At 37.0% G+C, this 19,465-nt stretch overlaps 3 protein-coding genes across 7 annotated transcripts in view; 1 reads left to right on the top strand and 2 right to left on the bottom strand.

Annotated features, from left to right (window-relative positions):
• The window catches only part of LOC127850616 (translation initiation factor eIF-2B subunit delta-like), a 27,212-nt gene extending 12,037 nt beyond the window's left edge, over positions 1–15,175 (top strand). For both annotated transcript variants that reach the window (XM_052383788.1, XM_052383787.1), the window contains exons 5-13: positions 5,339–5,430; positions 7,031–7,145; positions 7,777–7,853; positions 8,599–8,701; positions 9,773–9,900; positions 11,942–12,033; positions 12,970–13,055; positions 13,432–13,612; positions 14,107–15,175. In XM_052383788.1, the coding sequence (XP_052239748.1) occupies positions 5,339–5,430; positions 7,031–7,145; positions 7,777–7,853; positions 8,599–8,701; positions 9,773–9,900; positions 11,942–12,033; positions 12,970–13,055; positions 13,432–13,612; positions 14,107–14,315 (1,083 nt within the window). In that variant the 3' untranslated portion in view covers positions 14,316–15,175. The remainder of the gene's footprint in view (positions 1–5,338; positions 5,431–7,030; positions 7,146–7,776; positions 7,854–8,598; positions 8,702–9,772; positions 9,901–11,941; positions 12,034–12,969; positions 13,056–13,431; positions 13,613–14,106) is intronic.
• Positions 1–19,465, bottom strand: part of LOC127850612 (uncharacterized) — a 1,644,088-nt gene that overhangs the window by 1,082,676 nt on the left and 541,947 nt on the right. The window lies entirely within an intron of this gene.
• LOC127850631 (U11/U12 small nuclear ribonucleoprotein 25 kDa protein-like) lies at positions 14,960–19,465 on the bottom strand. 3 transcript variants are annotated; one of them, XM_052383814.1, is made up of 6 exons: positions 19,407–19,465; positions 18,920–19,069; positions 18,037–18,160; positions 17,025–17,130; positions 16,308–16,382; positions 14,960–15,868 (listed from the first exon to the last, which is right to left on the bottom strand). In XM_052383814.1, the coding sequence occupies exons 2-6, from the start codon at positions 19,028–19,030 to the stop codon at positions 15,811–15,813; spliced, it is 474 nt and encodes a 157-aa protein (XP_052239774.1). In that variant the 5' UTR covers positions 19,031–19,069; positions 19,407–19,465; the 3' UTR covers positions 14,960–15,810. The 3 variants fall into 3 exon arrangements, with proteins under 3 accessions (XP_052239774.1, XP_052239775.1, XP_052239773.1); XM_052383815.1 differs by having other exon boundaries at positions 18,920–19,059; positions 19,407–19,455; XM_052383813.1 differs by lacking the exon at positions 19,407–19,465 and having other exon boundaries at positions 18,920–19,287.

Here is a 19,465-nt window from a genome sequence, read left to right as displayed (position 1 = left end):
AGCATTAAGCCTACGAAAATCTATTGCAAACCTGTATGTGTTGTCACGCTTTTTACAAAGAATGACAGGTGCAGCCCACATGGAGTCTGATGGTTCGATAATGTCGTTCGCAAGCATGTCACTTACCTGGGCTTCAATTTCCTTCTTGGCTGTTGGTGAGGCTCGATATGGAGGTTGTCTTTGCGGTGGAGCATCTCCCGTGTCAATGCTGTGGAAATGAAGGTTTGTGCAACCCAACTCAGAGGTGTCTTTTGCAAACATATCGCGATTGTTTGCTATAAAATATTGTAATTTTGCTTTTTGATCCGCAGTTAAAAGCGGGCTATCAATAGTGATTCCAAGATCATCTAAAATCTCGGCTACTTTCACCTCTGAGATTGAGTTCACATTTGGGCACTTACCTTGTAGTTTTGAAGAGCCAGTCTTGTCTTCTTTATCAAGGGCCTTGATGGAATGTTCGTGAATAGGGGACAACTTGCCAACAACAGTGTTTAACTTAATACATACTTCAAAAGGCAACGGGTTCATGAGTAAACAACAAGCCTCCCCCTGTTCAGAACGAACAATAGTCCTACCAAGTGCCACATTTTTATCACGGAGAGATGGGACTTCTTCCAAAATAGCAACCTCATTATGACTCATTTTTGACAACCTGATCGGTACTAGGGATTGTGAATAGGGTTTTAGTACAATGGTCTTTTTTACCCTAGCCAATCCTAAAGGAATTGCAGTGGCAACATTTATAGAAATGCAATTGATTGAGCTCTCAAACTGTAGTGTTTCAAAATCTATTTTACATTTGTATTTTGTCAGAAAATCTATTCCAATTATCAATGGGTGTTGAATATTATCAAAAACATGAAAGGTTTGTGGAAAGTTATTCTCACCAATTTTTAAGTTAAGTGTTACAGTTCCTTTAACTCTAAGCAAATGTCCACTAACACCCATGACATGTGTATGTTGACTTGGTTTTAAATTTTGAAAATCTGAGTCAATTTTAGATAAGAGGGATTGATGAATGCAAGACAGACTAGATCCTGTATCAACTAATGCTTTTGATTTTTGATTTGCAATAGAAACTTCTACAAAATTTGACTTAAGATTAGTTTTTGTGGAAACATTGCTAATTGATGGCACATTTGATTTACCGGATTTGAAATTTTTAAATGAAGATTTTGGTTTCTTAAATTTGTTCTTTTTAGAATGTCTTTTCAAATCTGGCCTTTTTACTTGGTTCCCTCTTTTACCAAGTTTAGGCGACAATTCCTATTGGTTATTTGCTTTTTTAAAGGAGAAACAAGCCTTTTGGATATGACCCTCCTTTCCACAGAAATAACAAGTCTTTGATTTGGCAAAGCAAGTTGAAAAATCATGATCACGTGAGCGTCCACAAGCTCTGCATTTTAAGTTTTGTTTAGAAAAATTGCTTGTGTTGAATGTACGTGGCTTTGAATGTGAGTGCCTGAAGTTAGTGTTGTTGTTGTTGTTTGTGGGTGTGTTAACAGAGTTGACTGAGTGTATTGTTTGTCTATGCACCAAATTATCAACTTTTTGCTTTAAATCCAACATATTTACTCCACCTAAAGCATTTTTAAAAATTTCAGTGAAGGTTGCCTCAGAAAAGTTAGCTGAAGGGGGATGAATGGCATATGCACTCTCAGACTGCTCTGCATTAATCAAAAGTTCCTCCAAATTAGCTGGGGGGTTTCGTCTGAGATCAGCCCTTATGTGTGATAAAAGACCACCATTTATCGCACTTAAGGTTGTAGCTTCAGGCAAATTAACTGATTGAGCTTTAGTCTGAACTTCATAGATGTATTCCCTAACTGATTGGTGTGGTTTTTGTTTCATGTGAAAAATGTCTGTTGTGATCTGTATTGAGTCTTGCTTTTTACTAAATCGTTGCAAAAATTTTGAACTGAGCTCCTCAAAATCTGAAATGACATCCTCAGGTAATGAAATGAACCAATTGAAAGCTGTACCCATTGCCAAAAACATTCCAAATAATTTTGCCATTATTTCAGGCGCTGTTTTGGATAATTTGCCAAAGTAAATGTACCTATCAAGCCAACATTGGGCATCATTAAGGGACGGATCGAACTTTCCTATAGCTTCAACGGTAAATAGGGGCCTACCTTGTTCTGTAGACATGGTTGGGTGTCTTGTCTGCTCCCTGGTCTGGACTTGATCTGCTGGTCTTGCCTCTCTGTCTGTGGAAGGCAGCGACTGGCCCCGGCTGTGGACGGCTGTTGTTGGTCCGCTGTCAGTGGTCCCAGCTATGGTCTGCCCCTCTGTTGCCTTCGTCAAGGATCTGAGTCGGCTGTCGGCGGTCCTAGCTGTGGTCTGGTCCTCTGTTGCCCTTGTCAAAGATCTGAGTAGATATGGTCCTGGCACTGATGGGGTCCTCTTCATGGGATCGTTAGCTTCTCCACCACTGTCACACGTTCGGTTAGCGTGTGCTCTTTCTTATGAGTGACCGATTTGTTACTTTCACGTTGTTTCCCCAAGTGCGCAGGATAATGAAAGACTGTAAGTCAGAGCAACATTAACTGTAGAACTTTATTGACACAAACACACAGCAAGATGGCAATAGAGCAGAGGTCTTGAACAAATGCTATAAATTGTTAACAATACAAATTTTACAACTGAAAGTATTCAATATCTAAAACATCAAACTTTAGGGAATAACTCGCTTTTAGCAAGAGGTAACTGAAGAATTTTAATATATAAAATAATCACCAAATATTTAGACTTGCATGAAGAATGAACAATTGTAATACATACAAAATACTGAACTTATATCACTTATACAAGTAAAGTAGAAATAAAATAAATGTCTTACCTGTAAGTCAGAGCAACATTAACTGTAGAACTTTATTGACACAAACACACAGCAAGATGGCAATAGAGCAGAGGTATTGAATCCATTCTGCGTTTGGCTTATATAGGAGTTGGTTGCCATCTGCTGTTGTTATGGTCACATTTGGTTTAGATTTGCTCTGACCCACAATTAGGTAATGACAACAAAGTATGTTGTAACATCAAAAGGGAGCTTTGATTAAGATGCCAATAACAGGCTGTCATTTAAGATCTCAACATGAATAATTTGTTTGTGACTTAATTTATGTTATGTTATAATCTTTTACATGCATTGTTGACAATATTGGAATATTGAAAAGGTGTTACAGCAAAACTGTAGAAGGATGTAATGTTGATGCAATAATCTTTAACAAGCATTGTTGCTTATATTGGAAATATTGGAAAGGTATTTGATGATTCTCTTAACAATAAGTGATGTAAATATGTTGTATAATATTGCATTTACAACTAAGATTGTGTTACCCCTAAATATCATATTGCCAGAGATTGACAAGAAAACAGACATCAAGTGTAGCTGTACAAGATCATGAAACCCTACAACAATAAACAAATATACAAATGACATATATTATTAAACAAATATTCAAATGGTCAAATAACTATAAAACTATTACTATAAAATCTTCAAATATGCAAATGACTGCATATATAAATGCAAAACAATATAAAATCTTCAAATATGCAATTGACTGCATATATAAATGCAAAACACTGTGAAACAATATATTAAACACATGTTTATGTACCAAGTAAGTGTTTGTGTGTTGTATAAAAATTGTGTGAAATTAACATGGAATATATTGTGCCACACAAAAATAAAAACCAGCATTTTGCATCTCGTTATAACAGTGTTACCCTACCACATCTGGCGTTGAAATTTTGGCTTTTGCTATAAGGAATGTTGATTTCTTATGTGTTAACTTTATTATTTGTGTCACCTACCGGTGAAACTGAAGGGGACTTATGGTTTGCGCTCTGTGTGTCTGCAGTATGTCAGTCAGGCAGTCTGTCACACTTTTCTGGATCCTATGATAACTTTAAAAGTTCTTAATATCTTTTCATGAAACTTGAAACATGGATAGATGGCAATGTGGAGATTATGCACGTCATTTCATTTTGTTCTTACGTCAAAACTTCTGGTTGCTATGGCAACATATATATAAAAAAAATTAAAAAATTCTGACAACGGTGGAGTTTCACCGGTAGGGGACCATATTGCTTGACAATAGTCTTGTTTTATGTATTGTGCAAAATGTTCGTTGATTTTTATACGCCCGTCTATGACGGGACGTATTATGGTATACCCCGCGTCCGTCTGTCCGTCCGTCCGTCTGTTAATGTCGTACGCTACGTCAAATATCCTTTGACAGATTTTCTTCAAATTTTAACACAATCTTAATATTGATAAACCCTGATCCCCTTTCGTTTTTGACGGAATTCTGAATTGTCGTTCCAGAGTTATGGGACTTTGTTCGTCAAAATTTCGTGATTTCATTGAATGTCCTACTGTAGCTCAAATATCCTTCGATGGATTTTTTTCAAATTTCAACACAATCTTAATATTGATAAACCCTGATCCCCTTTCGTTTTTGACGGAATTCTGAATTGTCGTTCCAGAGTTATGGGACTTTGTTCGTCAAAATTTCGTGATTTCATTGAATGTCCTACTGTAGCTCAAATATCCTTCGATGGATTTTTTTCAAATTTCAACACAATCTTAATATTGATAAACCCTGATCCCCTTTCGTTTTTGACGGAATTCTGAATTGTCGTTCCAGAGTTATGGGACTTTGTTCGTCAAAATTTCGTGATTTCATTGAATGTCCTACTGTAGCTCAAATATCCTTCGATGGATTTTTTTCAAATTTCAACACAATCTTAATATTGATAAACCCTGATCCCCTTTCGTTTTTGACGGAATTCTGAATTGTCGTTCCAGAGTTATGGGACTTTGTTCGTCAAAATTTCGTGATTTCATTGAATGTCCTACCGTAGCTCAAATATCCTTCGATGGATTTTTTTCAAATTTCAACACAATCTTAATATTGATAAACCCTGATCCCCTTTCGTTTTTGACGGAATTCTGAATTGTTGTTCCACAGTTATGGGACTTTGTTGAATGTCAAGGAGACGGCGCTCCATGCTCATGTACTTATAAAATAAACCATGTATTCAAATACAAATAAACTGAAGTAAAAAAATGATTCAAAGGGTTATTTATTACCTTACTACTTCATTGGCGAACGACGGGCGTATCATGCGCTCATGGCGCAGCTCTTTATTAGGGTTTATGTTACTTTAACGGTGGAGGTAAAAAAGCTGTAAAAAAATAGGTAAGTTTAAAGTTATGTTTGTTTTTTAATGGGAATAAGCTGGTTAAAACAACTGGTAAGTTGATAACCATAGTTAACAGTGGTAGCCTGTACTTCAACAACCGAATGGTTTACCCCTCTTTCAGATCCCTACACGTACGTCTGCCCAGCGCAAGGTCCGACTGTTCAACCACCTGCAGCAGTACGAGAAAGAAGTCTCTCTCACCCAGTCACTACAGTGAGTCAATGATATATACAAAAAACAATGTTTATCAGGTTACTAAGAAAATACCATTTGCCTGAATCCAGACACCCTCAGAAAACAGTGTTTTGACATTGAAATTTAGAACACACAAAAATACCCGTATAACTTAAATTTTGTTACTTGCTTGGCAGTCTATGTGTTTGGACATTTCATTTTTAGCTCGGCTGTTTTCGGAGAAACCCCGAGGTATTGTCATAGCCAGCTCATTGTGTCGTCCGCCGTCAGCCCTCTGCCGTAGGTGCGTGCTAAAACCTTAACATTGGCTCTAAAATCAAAGTGCTTCCACCAACAACTTTGAAACTTCATATGTAGATGCACCTTGATAAGTTCTACACGCCACACCCAGTTTTGGGTCACTAGCTCAAAGGTCAAGGTCACTGTGACCTCTAAAAAAAAAATTCTGACAAGCTTTCGCAGCCGAGCGTTAGCACCCGTTATGCGGTGCTCTTGTTAAATTTGTTCCTTTTATATTGTATTTTTTAATGTATTGCCAGGCACTGCATATGCAATTGGTCTAGTGACTTTAAATAATATGACTAGTGGATAGAAACAAGAAATTCTCACAGTTCAACGTTTCTGTAGTTTAAAAATTCATGTCCTGTAAAATCTTTGATATTTGTTGACATTAAATTTCTTGGTTATTCAATAAATTACTTTTTTGTAGACACTTCAGGTTATGAATTTCAGATTTTGGAAAAAAAGATTTTACGTGTTTCATTTTCTGATGTGTTTGTGTTAAATTTGTAGATTGGTCAACCTTCAAAATCAATGTAAATTTATGTGCCATGAATAATAATGATAGTACAGCATTTTGTTTCCTTTTTTAGGTGCCTGGAACCATGGTAAAATGACTTCCAGTGCAAATTATGTTAGTTTTCCAAAACCCTAAAGAAAACATTGATTTTTAAATACTCTTGGGTACTTTCCAGTTACAATTGTCATCATGTAGTTACTTTATTATGCAGCAATTCCTGAGCCATTTAGTATTTTGGTTATGTATAAGCATGCATTTTATCAATAGCAAATTGCATTAGACCATTATTGGCCTGTATTTAGAATGCTACATTTTTTCCAAGGAAAAAGACCTAAAACTACTTCAGGTTTTTCTCACATTCACAATATCGTAAATGGGGTGAACTTATTAAAGTATAACTTGAAAAGGCTACAAAATATTTACAGATTTCCACTACAACCATTTTTAATATATATTATGCACAGTATTAACCCCCGAAAATTCAATTTTAAAAGTTGTTGGGCTCTTTACATTAATACGATGCTATCCTGAGCGCGAGCAAAAAATTGTGCTTTCTTTAATATTAATAATAGACACCATGTTTGGCCTCAAAAAAGTGGGTGCTCCTTATTGTCAGTGTTCTCTGAAGCTCGACAGCCAGCGATTTCACCGGTTACTAACTATCTTGGCGCCTGTTACTTTTCCCCAAAATACCATTTCAAAACAGCACAAAAAAGCCTGTTATAGTTTTTAGTCATTGGCTACTTTAAAAATATAAATGGCTACTAAATTTTCTACGGAGAACGCGTTATTCATGGTTGGTAGGGTGAATGTTGACAGGTTCTCCAGCAGCGGAATGCACCCTGCCATCATACGTTTGGGCCTGCAGTACGCGGAGGGGGTCGTGAGTGGGTCCAACGCTCGATGCATCGCCCTCTTAGCAGCACTGAAAATGGTGGGTATACGGGCATTGAAATAAGTAGTTCTGCTAAGCAAGCTGATGTTCTTATATGAGCTTGTGGGTAAACTTGGCTCAATGAATACGCATAAAGTGTCCATCACATTACCGGTATGTAAGATTAAAATTAATTGTTTTAATGTTTGTGTTTTTTCAAACAATATACAATAAATTTAGTCCACATGATGCATGGCTATTTAGTTACTTTAGGTACTGCCTAGGACATCTTAAAACAAATGAAGTGTTTTGACCTATAAACTTTATAAATTTTCTTTGTAAGCCCTTGGATTTGTCTCTTCCCAAATACAAAACCCTTCCTCATGTTGAACAGTTGAGTTTATATGATCCTCATTCTTTGAACACTGGGCTCAATGCTTGTGCATAAAGAGTCATCCCATATCAGACTGTGTAGTCCTAACAGGCTTATCAGGCACAACACTTTCCGCTTTTGTGGTATTTTTTTATTTTAAAAGAAGTCTCTTCTAAGCAAAATCAAGTAAAGGTGGAAAATGTCGTCCCTGATTAGCCTGTGCAACTACCATGTTTATTTGAGACGACACTTTATGCACTCGCATTAAGGCCTGTATTCTCAGATTACATCTGAATTGATTTTTTATGGCATCACCAGGTGATACAAGACTACACAACTCCTCCCAAAGAAGAACTGCGACGTGATTTGGTCACCAAAATCAAGCCATGCATCAGGTACTTGGTCTCCGTGCCTTATTTTTATGCCCCCCTTCGAAGAAGAGGGGGTATATTGCTTTGCTCATGTCGGTCTGTCGGTCCGTCCACCAGGTGGTTGTCAGACGATAACTCAAGAACGCTTGGGCCTAGGATCATGAAACTTCATAGGTACATTGATCATGACTCGCAGATGACCCCTATTGATTTTGAGGTCACTAGGTCAAAGGTCACGGTGACTCGAAATAGTAAAATGGTTTCCGGATGATAACTCAAGAACGCTTAGGCCTAGGATCATGAAACTTGATAGGTAGATTGATCATGACTCGCAGATGACCCCTATTGATTTTCAGGTCACTAGGTCAAAGGTCAAGGTCACGGTGACCCGAAATAGTCAAATGGTGTCCGGATTATAACTCAAGAACGCTTATGGCTAGGATCATGAAATTTCATAGGTACATTGATCATGACTGGCAGATGACCCCTATTGATTTTCAGGTCAAAGGTCAAGGTCACAGTGACAAAAAACATATTCACACAATGGCTGTCACTACAACGGAGAGCCCATATGGGGGGCATGCATGTTTTACAAACAGCCCTTGTTATTTTTTATTTGGAAGAAAGTTCCTGTAGCCCATAATTATTTTCTCTGTATATTTTTTAATATGGGTCCCATAACATGCTGATTTAAGACTTATGTACATGTATACTAGTTGCTCAGTTGATAGAGTGCGGAACAAAACAATGGATCTCTTGTTCTTTTTAGTTTCCTGAACCAGTGTCGTCCCCTGTCAGTCAGTATGGGAAACGCTATCAAGTACGTCAAGTGGCAGATAGCTCACACAGAGGGATCCCTCTCAGACACTGAGGTACAGTCAGAAAGTATCCGAATATATTAGCCTCTTTCTGGGAAAATGGAGCTTAATGCATTTGTGTCTTCCCAGATTATCCTGTGCAGACAGCAGAGTAAAGTGTCTTCCCAGATTAGCCTGTGCAGACAGCAGAGTAAAGTGTCTTCCCAGATTAGCTTGTACAGACAGCAGAGTAAAGTGTCTTCCCAGATTAGCCTGTACAGGCAGCAGAGTAAAGTGTCTTCCCAGATTAGCCTGTGCAGACAGCAGAGTAAAGTGTCTTCCCAGATTAGCCTGTGCAGACAGCAGAGTAAAGTGTCTTCCCAGATTAGCCTGTACAGGCAGCAGAGTAAAGTGTCTACCCAGATTAGCCTGTGCAGACAGCAGAGTAAAGTGTCTTCCCAGATTAGCTTGTACAGACAGCAGAGTAAAGTGTCTTCCCAGATTAGCCTGTACAGACAGCAGAGTAAAATGTCTTCCCAGATTAGCCTGTACAGACAGCAGAGTAAAGAGTCTTCCCAGATTAGCTTGTACAGACAGCAGAGTAAAGTGTCTTCCCAGATTAGCCTGTACAGGCAGTAGAGGCTCATTACTTGCCGCTTTAAAAGTACTTTTGGTAAAAAGAAGTTCATAGGGAAAATTCAATTGAGATGGAGAAAAAGTGTTGTACCTGCAGACTGCACAGTCTAATCTGGAGACACACTTTACGCACATACATTTAGCACTGTTAAATCATATTATTTCTATAAGATGTGCATATATTGAAATTCTCTTATCAATGGGCTTTTGGGGGAGAAAAATCAACTTATCCATACCCAATAAATTGCTAAATTGAATAAATAATTATGCAATGCCTAAGAAAATCTGTTTGTATTTTTAGTTGATAGCCATAACCTTGACTTAATAATTTAAAAAAAAATGAAATTGTGTCTTGGGTAGACCAAGTACTTTTACTAAAAGAGAACTTGTGAGAACAATAATTTAAAGCGGATCAAATTTTGATCCAACTCTCCATGAGTTGATGGGGAAATCTTAGCCGGAAATCACTTCCATAATACCACAGCACCCTCTTTGTTGATATCATTCCAGGCCAAAAGAAAGCTGTGTGAGTCAATTGACGATTTTCTTCACGAGAGAATCATAGTGGCGGCCCAAGCTATCTCTGGGGAGGCCAGGGCCAAGATATCTGACGGCGACGTTATCCTAGTGTACTCATGGTAGGTGATGTATTTCCTGTTCGACGGCGATGTGATCCTAGTGTACTCATGGTAGGTGATGTATTTCCTGTTCGATGGCGATGTGATCCTAGTGTACTCATGGTAGGTGATGTATTTCCTGCAACCTAAGATAGCTGGACCCAATGTCCTCTATAATGTCACTTTGCAAATGCGTTTATTCAGCCTATTAAATTAATTACATTTGAGTCGCGCGTTGGGAAAGAAGGGCTTTATGCATGTGAGTTAAGCGGTTTTTTAGCCTGTGAAGTTCACATAGGCTAATCAGGGACAACAATTTCTGCATAGACTAGTTTTGTTTAGAAGGGATTTCCTTAAAGCAAAACATTATACAGCATTAAAGCTGAAAGTTTGGTCCCTGATTAGCCTGTGCAAACTTGGATTACACTTTACGCACTTGAATAAAGACCTTTTTTCCAGGCTTATCATTTTATTAGCTCATCTATTTTTTGAAAAAAAATTATGAGCTATTGTCATCACCTTGGTGTCGGCATCGGCGTTCGGTTAAGTTTTGCGTTTAGGTCCACTTTTCTCAGAAAGTATCAATGCTATTGCATTCAAACTTGGTACACTTACTTACTATCATGAGGGGACTGGGCAGGCAAAGTTAGATAACTCTGGCGTGCATTTTTACAGAATTATGTGCCCTTTTTATACTTAGAAAATTGTAAATTTTGGTTAAGTTTTGTGTTTAGGTCCATTTCATTCCTTAAGTATCAAACCTATTGCTTTCATACTTGCAACACTTACTAACTATCATAAGGGGACTGTGCAGGCAAAGTAATGTAACTCTGACTGGCATTTTGACAGAATTATGTGCCCTTTTTATACTTAGAAAATTGAAAATTTGTTTAAGTTTTGTGTTTAGGTCCACTTTATTCCTACAGTATCAAAGCTATTGCTTTCATACTTGCAACACTTATTAACTATCATAAGGTGACTGTGCAGGCAAAGTTATGTAACTCTGACTGGCATTATAAGGGTACAGTTAAAGGACAAGTTGCATAACTCTGGTTGTCATTTTTACAGAATTATGGCATTTTTTGACTTAGTAACTTTGAATATTTGGTTAAATTTTGTGTTTCGATCCACTTTACTTCTAAAGTATCAAGGCTATTGCTTTCAAACTTCTTATACTTTCATGCTATCATGACGTTACTGTACCTGGCAAGTTGAATTTTACCTTGACCTTTGAATGACCTTGACTCTCAAGGTCAAATTTTTAAATTTTGCTAAAATTGCCATAACTTCTTTATTTATGATTAGATTTTTAGATTTGATTGATACTTTGACAAAACTACTCTTACCTGACATACCACAATAGACTCCACCCAAACCATCCCCCGTACCCTCCACCCCTACCCCCCCCCCCCCCTCCGAATCCCCCCCCCCTATTTTTTTTAAGATCATCTCACAAATGACCACCACACCCTCACTCTATACCCCCCCCCCCCACCCCACCCCTCCAAATATTTTTTTTGAAACGGTTAAAAAACACAAATATTTATTTTTATTATTTTATGTTGGAAATACCGTCCAACCATCGCACCCAAGAATCCATCACACACCCACCCACCCCCACCCCCGATTTTTTTTTGTTTGTTTGCATTTTTTTTTCCGCATTTTTGGAAGATAATGTAATAAATGTCCACACCCCCACACTATACACCCCTCTTCACTCCACCCCTCCCTCCTTTGTGATTGAAAAATGAAAGTCCCTTTACCTTTAAAAAGAAAATAGATGAGGGGTCTGCACCCGCAAGGCGGTGCTCTTGTTTAATTTATGTTTCATTTCTATAATGGGCATCCATCAAGCATTCATTTTTTCAACTGCACCACTTTACAACACCTTCAGAGTTTGTTTTTTAATTGTTCATAATTAGTTAAACAAAATATATATCGCAAAAAATGATGGAAGTCAATTAATTTGTTTTTGTTTTCACCTCAAAATACTATTTTCAAAAGTTGATTCACATTATGGCAGAAATATGAATATTGTTTTTGCACATCTTTTCTTCAACAGTTCCTCGATAGTTCGCAAGGTCCTTATAGACGCACACAAACATGGTAAACAGTTCCGGGTTATTGTTGTTGACAGTCGTCCACGAATGGAAGGTAAACATTTCTGGTTAAAATCTTATCAAGAACATGACTAGTTGCTTATAAACTTGAGGTTGCTTCTGGGTAGACTGGCCTTCTTGCATGGGTAGTCCACACAGGCTAATCAGGGACATCATTCGACTTTTATGAAGTTTTCCCTGCACAAGGCTTTATAAGCTGAGAATCAGGAAAGTGTTCCAGATCTTAAACCTAATTGACTTGACTTGATATTATTTCGCCCTTATTTTCATGTAAAGCTCTAATTTCCAGCTTGTTATGTTTGCCTATATGATAGATATGAGCCGCGCTCTGGGAAAACGAGGCTTAAATCATGTGAGTAAAGTGGCTAGATTGAACTTTACTGGTACGCAGTTGTTTACCACTATCGACAAAGCGGGGGTTTGGGGGCGGTAGCCCCCGATACTTAGGAAATATATAGGATAAAAAGGATTATAAGGTGTTGCGTTAGTTGTTATGTGTTAGGTGTTAAGGGTTAGGGTTAGGGTACGCTGTTTGATATTGAGTGTTGCGTACCGGTAAAGTTCAATCGTCCCAAGTAAAGTCTAGCCCCAGATTAGCCTTTGTGCACTGAGAACAACAATTTTCGCTTTTTAATTTTTCATTAAAAGGCCTCTTTTCTAAGCAAAAGTGAGTTAGGAAGAAAGAATTGTCCCTGATTAGCCTGTTCGGAATTAACCGGCTAAACTGGGACTTCACTTAACATACATGCATTAAGCCCTGGTTTCCCAGAGGAAGGCTCATTCATAAGTTAAAAATAGACTTCAGTTCTTCCACCAACAAAACTCATATTGGTGGCAAGCTGGAATGGACTCAGGTTTCCTAGGTGTATCAACCTACCCACCACTGCGGTAACTGGACAGTGAGGACATTCATCAATGTATGGCTAAAACCTCTACCACTTATGTAACTGTGTACTTCCTTCCTCTGCAGGGAAGGAGTGTTTACGACGCCTCGTTAAGGAGGGAATCCAGTGTTCCTACGTACTCATCAATGCTGTTTCCTATGTCATGACAGAGGTATACACAATATCCATATAAGAAATGAACTACAAAATTAGAATGAATGTAGCCATAATATTTCCTCATTGAAAGTCCATCTTTTAGCGCTTTTAATTTTCTTTGACCAGTCTTTAAGTTTAAGTCAATTGTACAATTAAATCATCATCAAATATAAAGCCTTAACTTTTACCATGTGACTTGTTGATTTTTAGAAGTTTTATTTTGACTCCTCAGTTTCATCATTATAAAAGTCAAAATAATGATTACGGACAATAAATAGATGTCAGAAAAAATCTAAACGACTCACTGAACAACGCTTTTTTAAAATCAGTTTTGAATCTTGACTTTTGAAGTCTAATGAAAGTCTCATAAAATGTTCTTATTGTCTCGGCAGGCGACCAAAGTGTTCCTGGGTGCACACGGTCTGTTGGCAAATGGTTTCCTCATGTCACGTGTGGGCACTGCCCTCATCTCGCTGATAGCCAAGGCGAGCAATGTACCCGTGCTGGTCTGCTGTGAGACGTACAAGTTCTGTGAGAGGGTCCAGACAGACTCCTTCGTCTTTAACGAGCTCGGTAATCATTTGAGTCATGCAGAAAGTGTTGTCTCAGATTAGCCTGTGCAGTCTGTACAGGCTAAACAGGGATGACACTATGCTTTTATGGAATTGTTCATCTAATGAAAGTCTTCTAAATGAAAATCCTTTATGGGCAGAAAGTGTTGCCCTGATTAGCCTGTGAAACCGCACATAAATTAAGACCAATTTCACACAGCAAGGCTTATTTTATTTGCTGAAAGTCATTATGATTTAGGAAGATTGGAAAGTATAAATATGAAATGTTTTGTACCAAAATCTGCATTTACCTTTAATATTTAAAAAAAGTTTAATGAGAACAAACTTTGTTGTGAAAAAAATCTACAGCAAAACACAACTACATTTTTATATTGAAATTATTTTCAATAAAATATTGTTTGGATTTGAAAATTATTAAATTGTAATTAATTCACTTAAGATTTTGATAAGTTCTGTTGCAATAGTTGAGCCAAGTGTTTCTGTTTATCTCTACAGGCGATCCAGACGACGTTGTCGACATTGGTAAGAAGTCCCCATACCTGTGGGACTGGCGTGACTACGGCTCTCTGACACTACTCAACCTCGTGTATGACTTCACGCCACCAGAGTTCGTCTCTGTGGTGATCACAGAACTAGGCATGATCCCCTGCACGTCTGTGCCGGTCGTGTTGAGAATGAAACAGACCGAGACCGGATTCACTTGATTTTCTTTGACCTTTAATTGGTTGAACGGTTTTCAGGCTATTAGTATAATGAAGATTGTGACAGTATGTCAGGTGTTAATAATTATTGTATCAATGAGGTTTTTGAAGTTTTCTTGCAGCAAAAAAATGCATTCTTTTGCTGTTAGCTTTTACATTCAATAAATGCAAAATTGTATTATGTGTGTTAAATAAGTAAAACCATAGGTTTTTTCACTGCAGTAATGATGAATATGAAGATATATATCTGGTGCTAAATGAATATAAATGATCTGAATTGTGGCTTTTGGCTTCCTTTCTACAAACATGAGGTGTCTTTGATGAGGTATCCACAGACAAAATTACTGTTCTTCAGCCTAGTCATATACAGTTGTTGACACCCATGATTTCATTTTCATGCGTATTGCATTGTTGTTGTTGTTGTTGTTCTTTAAATTGAGTCATGCTCTGGTAAAATAAGGCTAATTGAATAATCTTAAACTGTCGTCCCATATTAGCCTGTGCAGTCAGCTTAGGCCAATAAGGCTAATTGAATAATCTTAAACTGTCGTCCCATATTAGCCTGTACAGTCAGCTTAGGCCAATAAGGCTAATTGAATAATCTTAAACTGTTGTCCCATATTAGCCTGTGCAGTCAGCTTAGGCTAATCTGGGACGTCACTTTTGGCTTTCATTTACGAAAACCCTTTAATTGTGTTAAAAGTACATGCACATGCATTAAGCCCCATTTTCCCAGAGCGTTCCAAAATTATTTTCACTTGCGGGTCTACATATTTATATAAAGTTGATATTATTGGTGTCACTCAGTTTATTGATAAACTAGTATAGATTTTTTGCGTAAAAAATAAACAAATAAAAATGTGTTCTACATTGTTAACAATTGTTTCATCAAACATACATTTGGTTAAAAACCTTAAATATAGGGTTACATTACATCAGTTAAACATACTTCATTTAAGTTGTCATTTAAGCATAAAATGAGTTTTTAGTCAATATATTTTATATGCAGAAACAAAATGTACAGTTATTTTTTGGAATGGTTTTTAAATAAGTTTCCTCAGGGTTTAAGCCATTAAAAAGCACACATAATGTGTCCCCCAATACATTTCACAAGTTAATGCCAGTATAACCGAACAATATTGTATTTCTTTTAGATCCCTTTAATTAAGTCTCATGAGTCACAATTCATAATTATATTGCAATCTACACATAAACACCTCACTCTTGGAAAACAGGGCTTAATGCATAAGGGTAAGTTGGTCCCACATTAGCCTGTGCAGCCTGCAAACTTTCTGCCAAAACTTGATTTTTGCTAAGAACAGACTTCCTTTTGGTGTACAAAACCATGAAAGCCGAGTACACAGGTTAATTTGGGACAAAACTTGAAACTTGTGCATTAAGCCCATCTTCCTACAGCGCGACTCATATATCAATGGCATACGAGCCAATATTGCACTAATTTCAACAGTCTCGTCACAAGATCAGCTGGATACAATCTTCATCTCTCTTGCAGCCGTTTCATGAACGTCACCTCGTCTTTGTTGTGGATTCCGTAGCTGTAATAAGAAAAGTACTTTAATTTAGTGTAGCTTGACATCCTTTGGTCACGTGATAAGCACATAATTATCTTAAGACTTAGTCAGATCTGAATTAAGATGACATTTGTATAGATCACGTTCAATCGTCTCTGATAATAATTTTTCTAATTTTAGACATTGCAGCAATCTGTGCTTCCCAAGCAAATGTTAGATATTAACTTCAATGTTAGAGGAACCCAATCTTTTGCCAAATTGCAACAGGAGCAATATTATAAAACTGACCTTTGACAAGGCCCTGCTCTTTGATTTTCTGGTTTTGTAACAGTTGGAATATTGTAAGACTAGGCCTAACTCTTTTATTCTCTTGTTTTGTAACAGAAGCTATTTTGTAACAACTGCCTAACTCTTAAATTTCCATGTTTTGTAACAGTAGCAAAATTGTAAGACAATGCCTAACTCTTTTATTTTCTTGTTGTCATCCGTGAGTCGCTGTCCATCAAAGTAAAGCCAGTGTCTCTTCCATACATATTTCCTGTAGAGGTGAAAGAGTATAATAGTAATTCTTGCTGATGAAAAACCAAGAATCAATCGGAGACAAAAGTTTGAAAATTTGAAAGCAATGTATGCCTACATACAAAATTGCATAACTTTACCTACATCCCAACTCAACGGATCCAATGCTGAAAATTTGTTAGAAGTATTCAGTTGAACTATTCAATTAAAAGCCAACCTTAACAATGCGAAAATAATGGGTTTTATAGAATACTAGTGTTGAATACAGACCTTTGTTGTTTTTACTCCGAGCAAATTCTAAGCATTGCTAAAAATAAACTGCTCAGAATTAAACACTAACCTAGTATAATTCCCTGTGTATTCAATTCAGTTTTGAATGCTGCTTTACCAGACATTGACTTACCAACTCAGTGTTGTAGGCTGCTTTACCTGACCTTGACTTACCAACTCAGTTTTGAATGCTGCTTTACCAGATATTGACTTACCAACTCAGTTTTGAAAGCTGCTTTACCAGACATTGACTTACCAGCTCAGTTTTGGTTTTGAATGCTGCTTTACGAGACATTGACTTACCAACTCAGTTTTGGTTTTGAATGCTGCTTTACGAGACATTGACTTACCAACTCAGTTTTGTAGGCTGCTTTACCAGACATTGACTTACCAACTCAGTTTTGTAGGTCCCTTTGCTCTGTTTTGTTGTAATACGAAATGTCTCTTGATAGCATGCTTTAGGTCTAACACAGTTGCATTCTGGGTTACAACAATTCCTGCAAAATAGTTTCATCAGTAAAAACAAAATGCCTTGCACAAAGATCAGAACATTAAATGATTAGAGATGTTTGTACAGTTAAACAAAATACCTCACACAAAGATCCGAGCATTTATGGATTGGAGGTGTTTGTACTGTTCATAACTATATATGAATTAAACTAATAAAAATAATAAAATCAGTGCCAGTTAGGCGTGAAAGGTTGTGGTACCTGATCCTTCATTTTCCAGTCAGCCTTCTTAATTTGCCATACACTTTACGCTTGTCTATTGTGTATATATTGTTACATATGTAATGTAAGGCTTTAATTAATTTAGTGTATTAACTTCACTGCACATTAACCAGATTTGACATTAAACATTAATATGGGAAAGTTCAACGACTTGAATAATTCCATTAATGGATTTCTGATAATATGAGAGAATTCAAGAACAAGCTAAAATATACTGGTAAATGTAATTGATTTATCTTATTGAATATCTCTTTTATCTGAATGAATTGGCGTTAAACCCTGTAATGAAACACAGCCCTGAATTGCTCAAATCTGCTATTCAGGCAACAGTGTTTGTTTTTTTTTCAATATTTTTGAATGGGGCCAGGGTTCTTTGGAAAGGAAAAAGTCACATTGTTTTGACTAAATTTGGGAAATTGGTGTTTTTGTCTAACAAATACTTTCAAATTGAGAATAAAAATTGATCAATATTATATTACTATGGTTCAATGTATACAGCTGGATAGGGAAAGGAACTTAATGTTGAAATTTAATTACTTCTGTTTTTGTATTATTTTTGTTTTGGAAACCATCACTTGGAAATTTTAGGTAGTAATTTGTGATACTTTTTGAAAATAGGAGAAGGCAACACATGCGATAAAAAAAAACATTGGACAACTGACAAAACATTACCCATGACTTGGTTGTCAGCCCGCCGTACATTTACCACCATGGCTTGTCCGTATTCCAGGGCAATCTGAGACTGTATCTCGTCAAGTGTTATCTCTGCTGGTAAATCACATAGTAGAGGGTCACCCTGAAATAAAACTAATAGAAATCAAAAGAGGAGATTCCTGAGTTTACACAACTACTAAAGAAAAAGGTCAGTCCAACATTTTTTGGGTTTACTTATACATATTTACAAGTAAACAAATACTTTGTTCAACTAACTTTTGTTTGTTTTGTTAATGTGTATATAAAATAGAGGGGTTACAGCTGGGGATCCAGATTGGGGGAGTGTGGGGTAGCATCTAATGCTGAGTGCCTGTGGTCTGAAGATGACTGGAATCGGCCTTAAAAAAGGTTGATGGCAAGAGTAAAGTGTGCTCGAGTCAGAGTGTGCTAAGAATGGTTAGCTCTACTAATAGAGCTAATATTAGAGCTAATAAATAATTCTACTAAATAGTAATCATACTAATAATACTAATAAAACTAATTAAAACTTATCTATTTTAGCTCAATTGCATAGAAATCCTAACGTTTATTGGAAATGCTCTTGAGTCTGTTTCCTGGGCCTAAAACCAGTACTTGATGTCTATAGGAGAGATCTAATTTAGTACAGAGCACTCCCACGGTGGAGATCGAACCCATGACCTCCCAGTTGCTAGTGAGACACCATATCCACCACGCCACCTTAGATCAAATCTAGTATAGGGCCCAGTTTCACACCAGGTTTTTTACCTGTCAATATCACATTCGGGATTAGGAGTGATAAAGAAAACAGAAGGTTCAACAGTTTTGCATTGAAACACTCAATCTTTGATGGACATGTATACCAACTAGCATTAATTCAAACCTGTATGATGTCTGCCAGTTCTTTCCGCACCACTGAAATTGCCTCAGTGTGCGGCAGACTTTCTTCCACTCCATGACTTCCTGGAGCATCTTTGTGGGCCACTTCAGACATCCAGTTCAGTCAGTGATCTTTGCAATTGCCTGTAAGAGGCTGTAATTTTGGGGGAAAATCACTGCTTGTATTAGGTTTTAAAGTGATTTAATTTGGCTTTGCAACAGTTTTCTATAACTGATCACTGAAAGTAAAACCCAATATTTTCCCAACTTTATTTCTAATCTACATCTGCTAGTTGATTGATGTTTAGTGTACTGTAATCTATACTGGCGTTGTTGTTGTTGTTGCGTTTCTAGCTTTAGATCATTTAATTTAAGATCGAATTATTTTATGATTCCAATACATAATTAAGAAATAATCAATATTTCAAAGATAAATCTAAGTTGTCATATTTACAATGCAGCAAATACTATACCATATATTAAGAACTTACTGATTTAGCAAATTTACAAAGCCGCTAGCTGTGCGTTATGACACCCAAATATGACAAAG

This window comes from Dreissena polymorpha, chromosome 11, assembly GCF_020536995.1.
Source record: "Dreissena polymorpha isolate Duluth1 chromosome 11, UMN_Dpol_1.0, whole genome shotgun sequence".
Classification (NCBI taxonomy): domain Eukaryota; kingdom Metazoa; phylum Mollusca; class Bivalvia; order Myida; family Dreissenidae; genus Dreissena; species Dreissena polymorpha.
The sequence above is the reverse complement of the archived record's forward strand: the minus strand, read 5'-3'. Positions and strand labels throughout refer to the sequence as shown.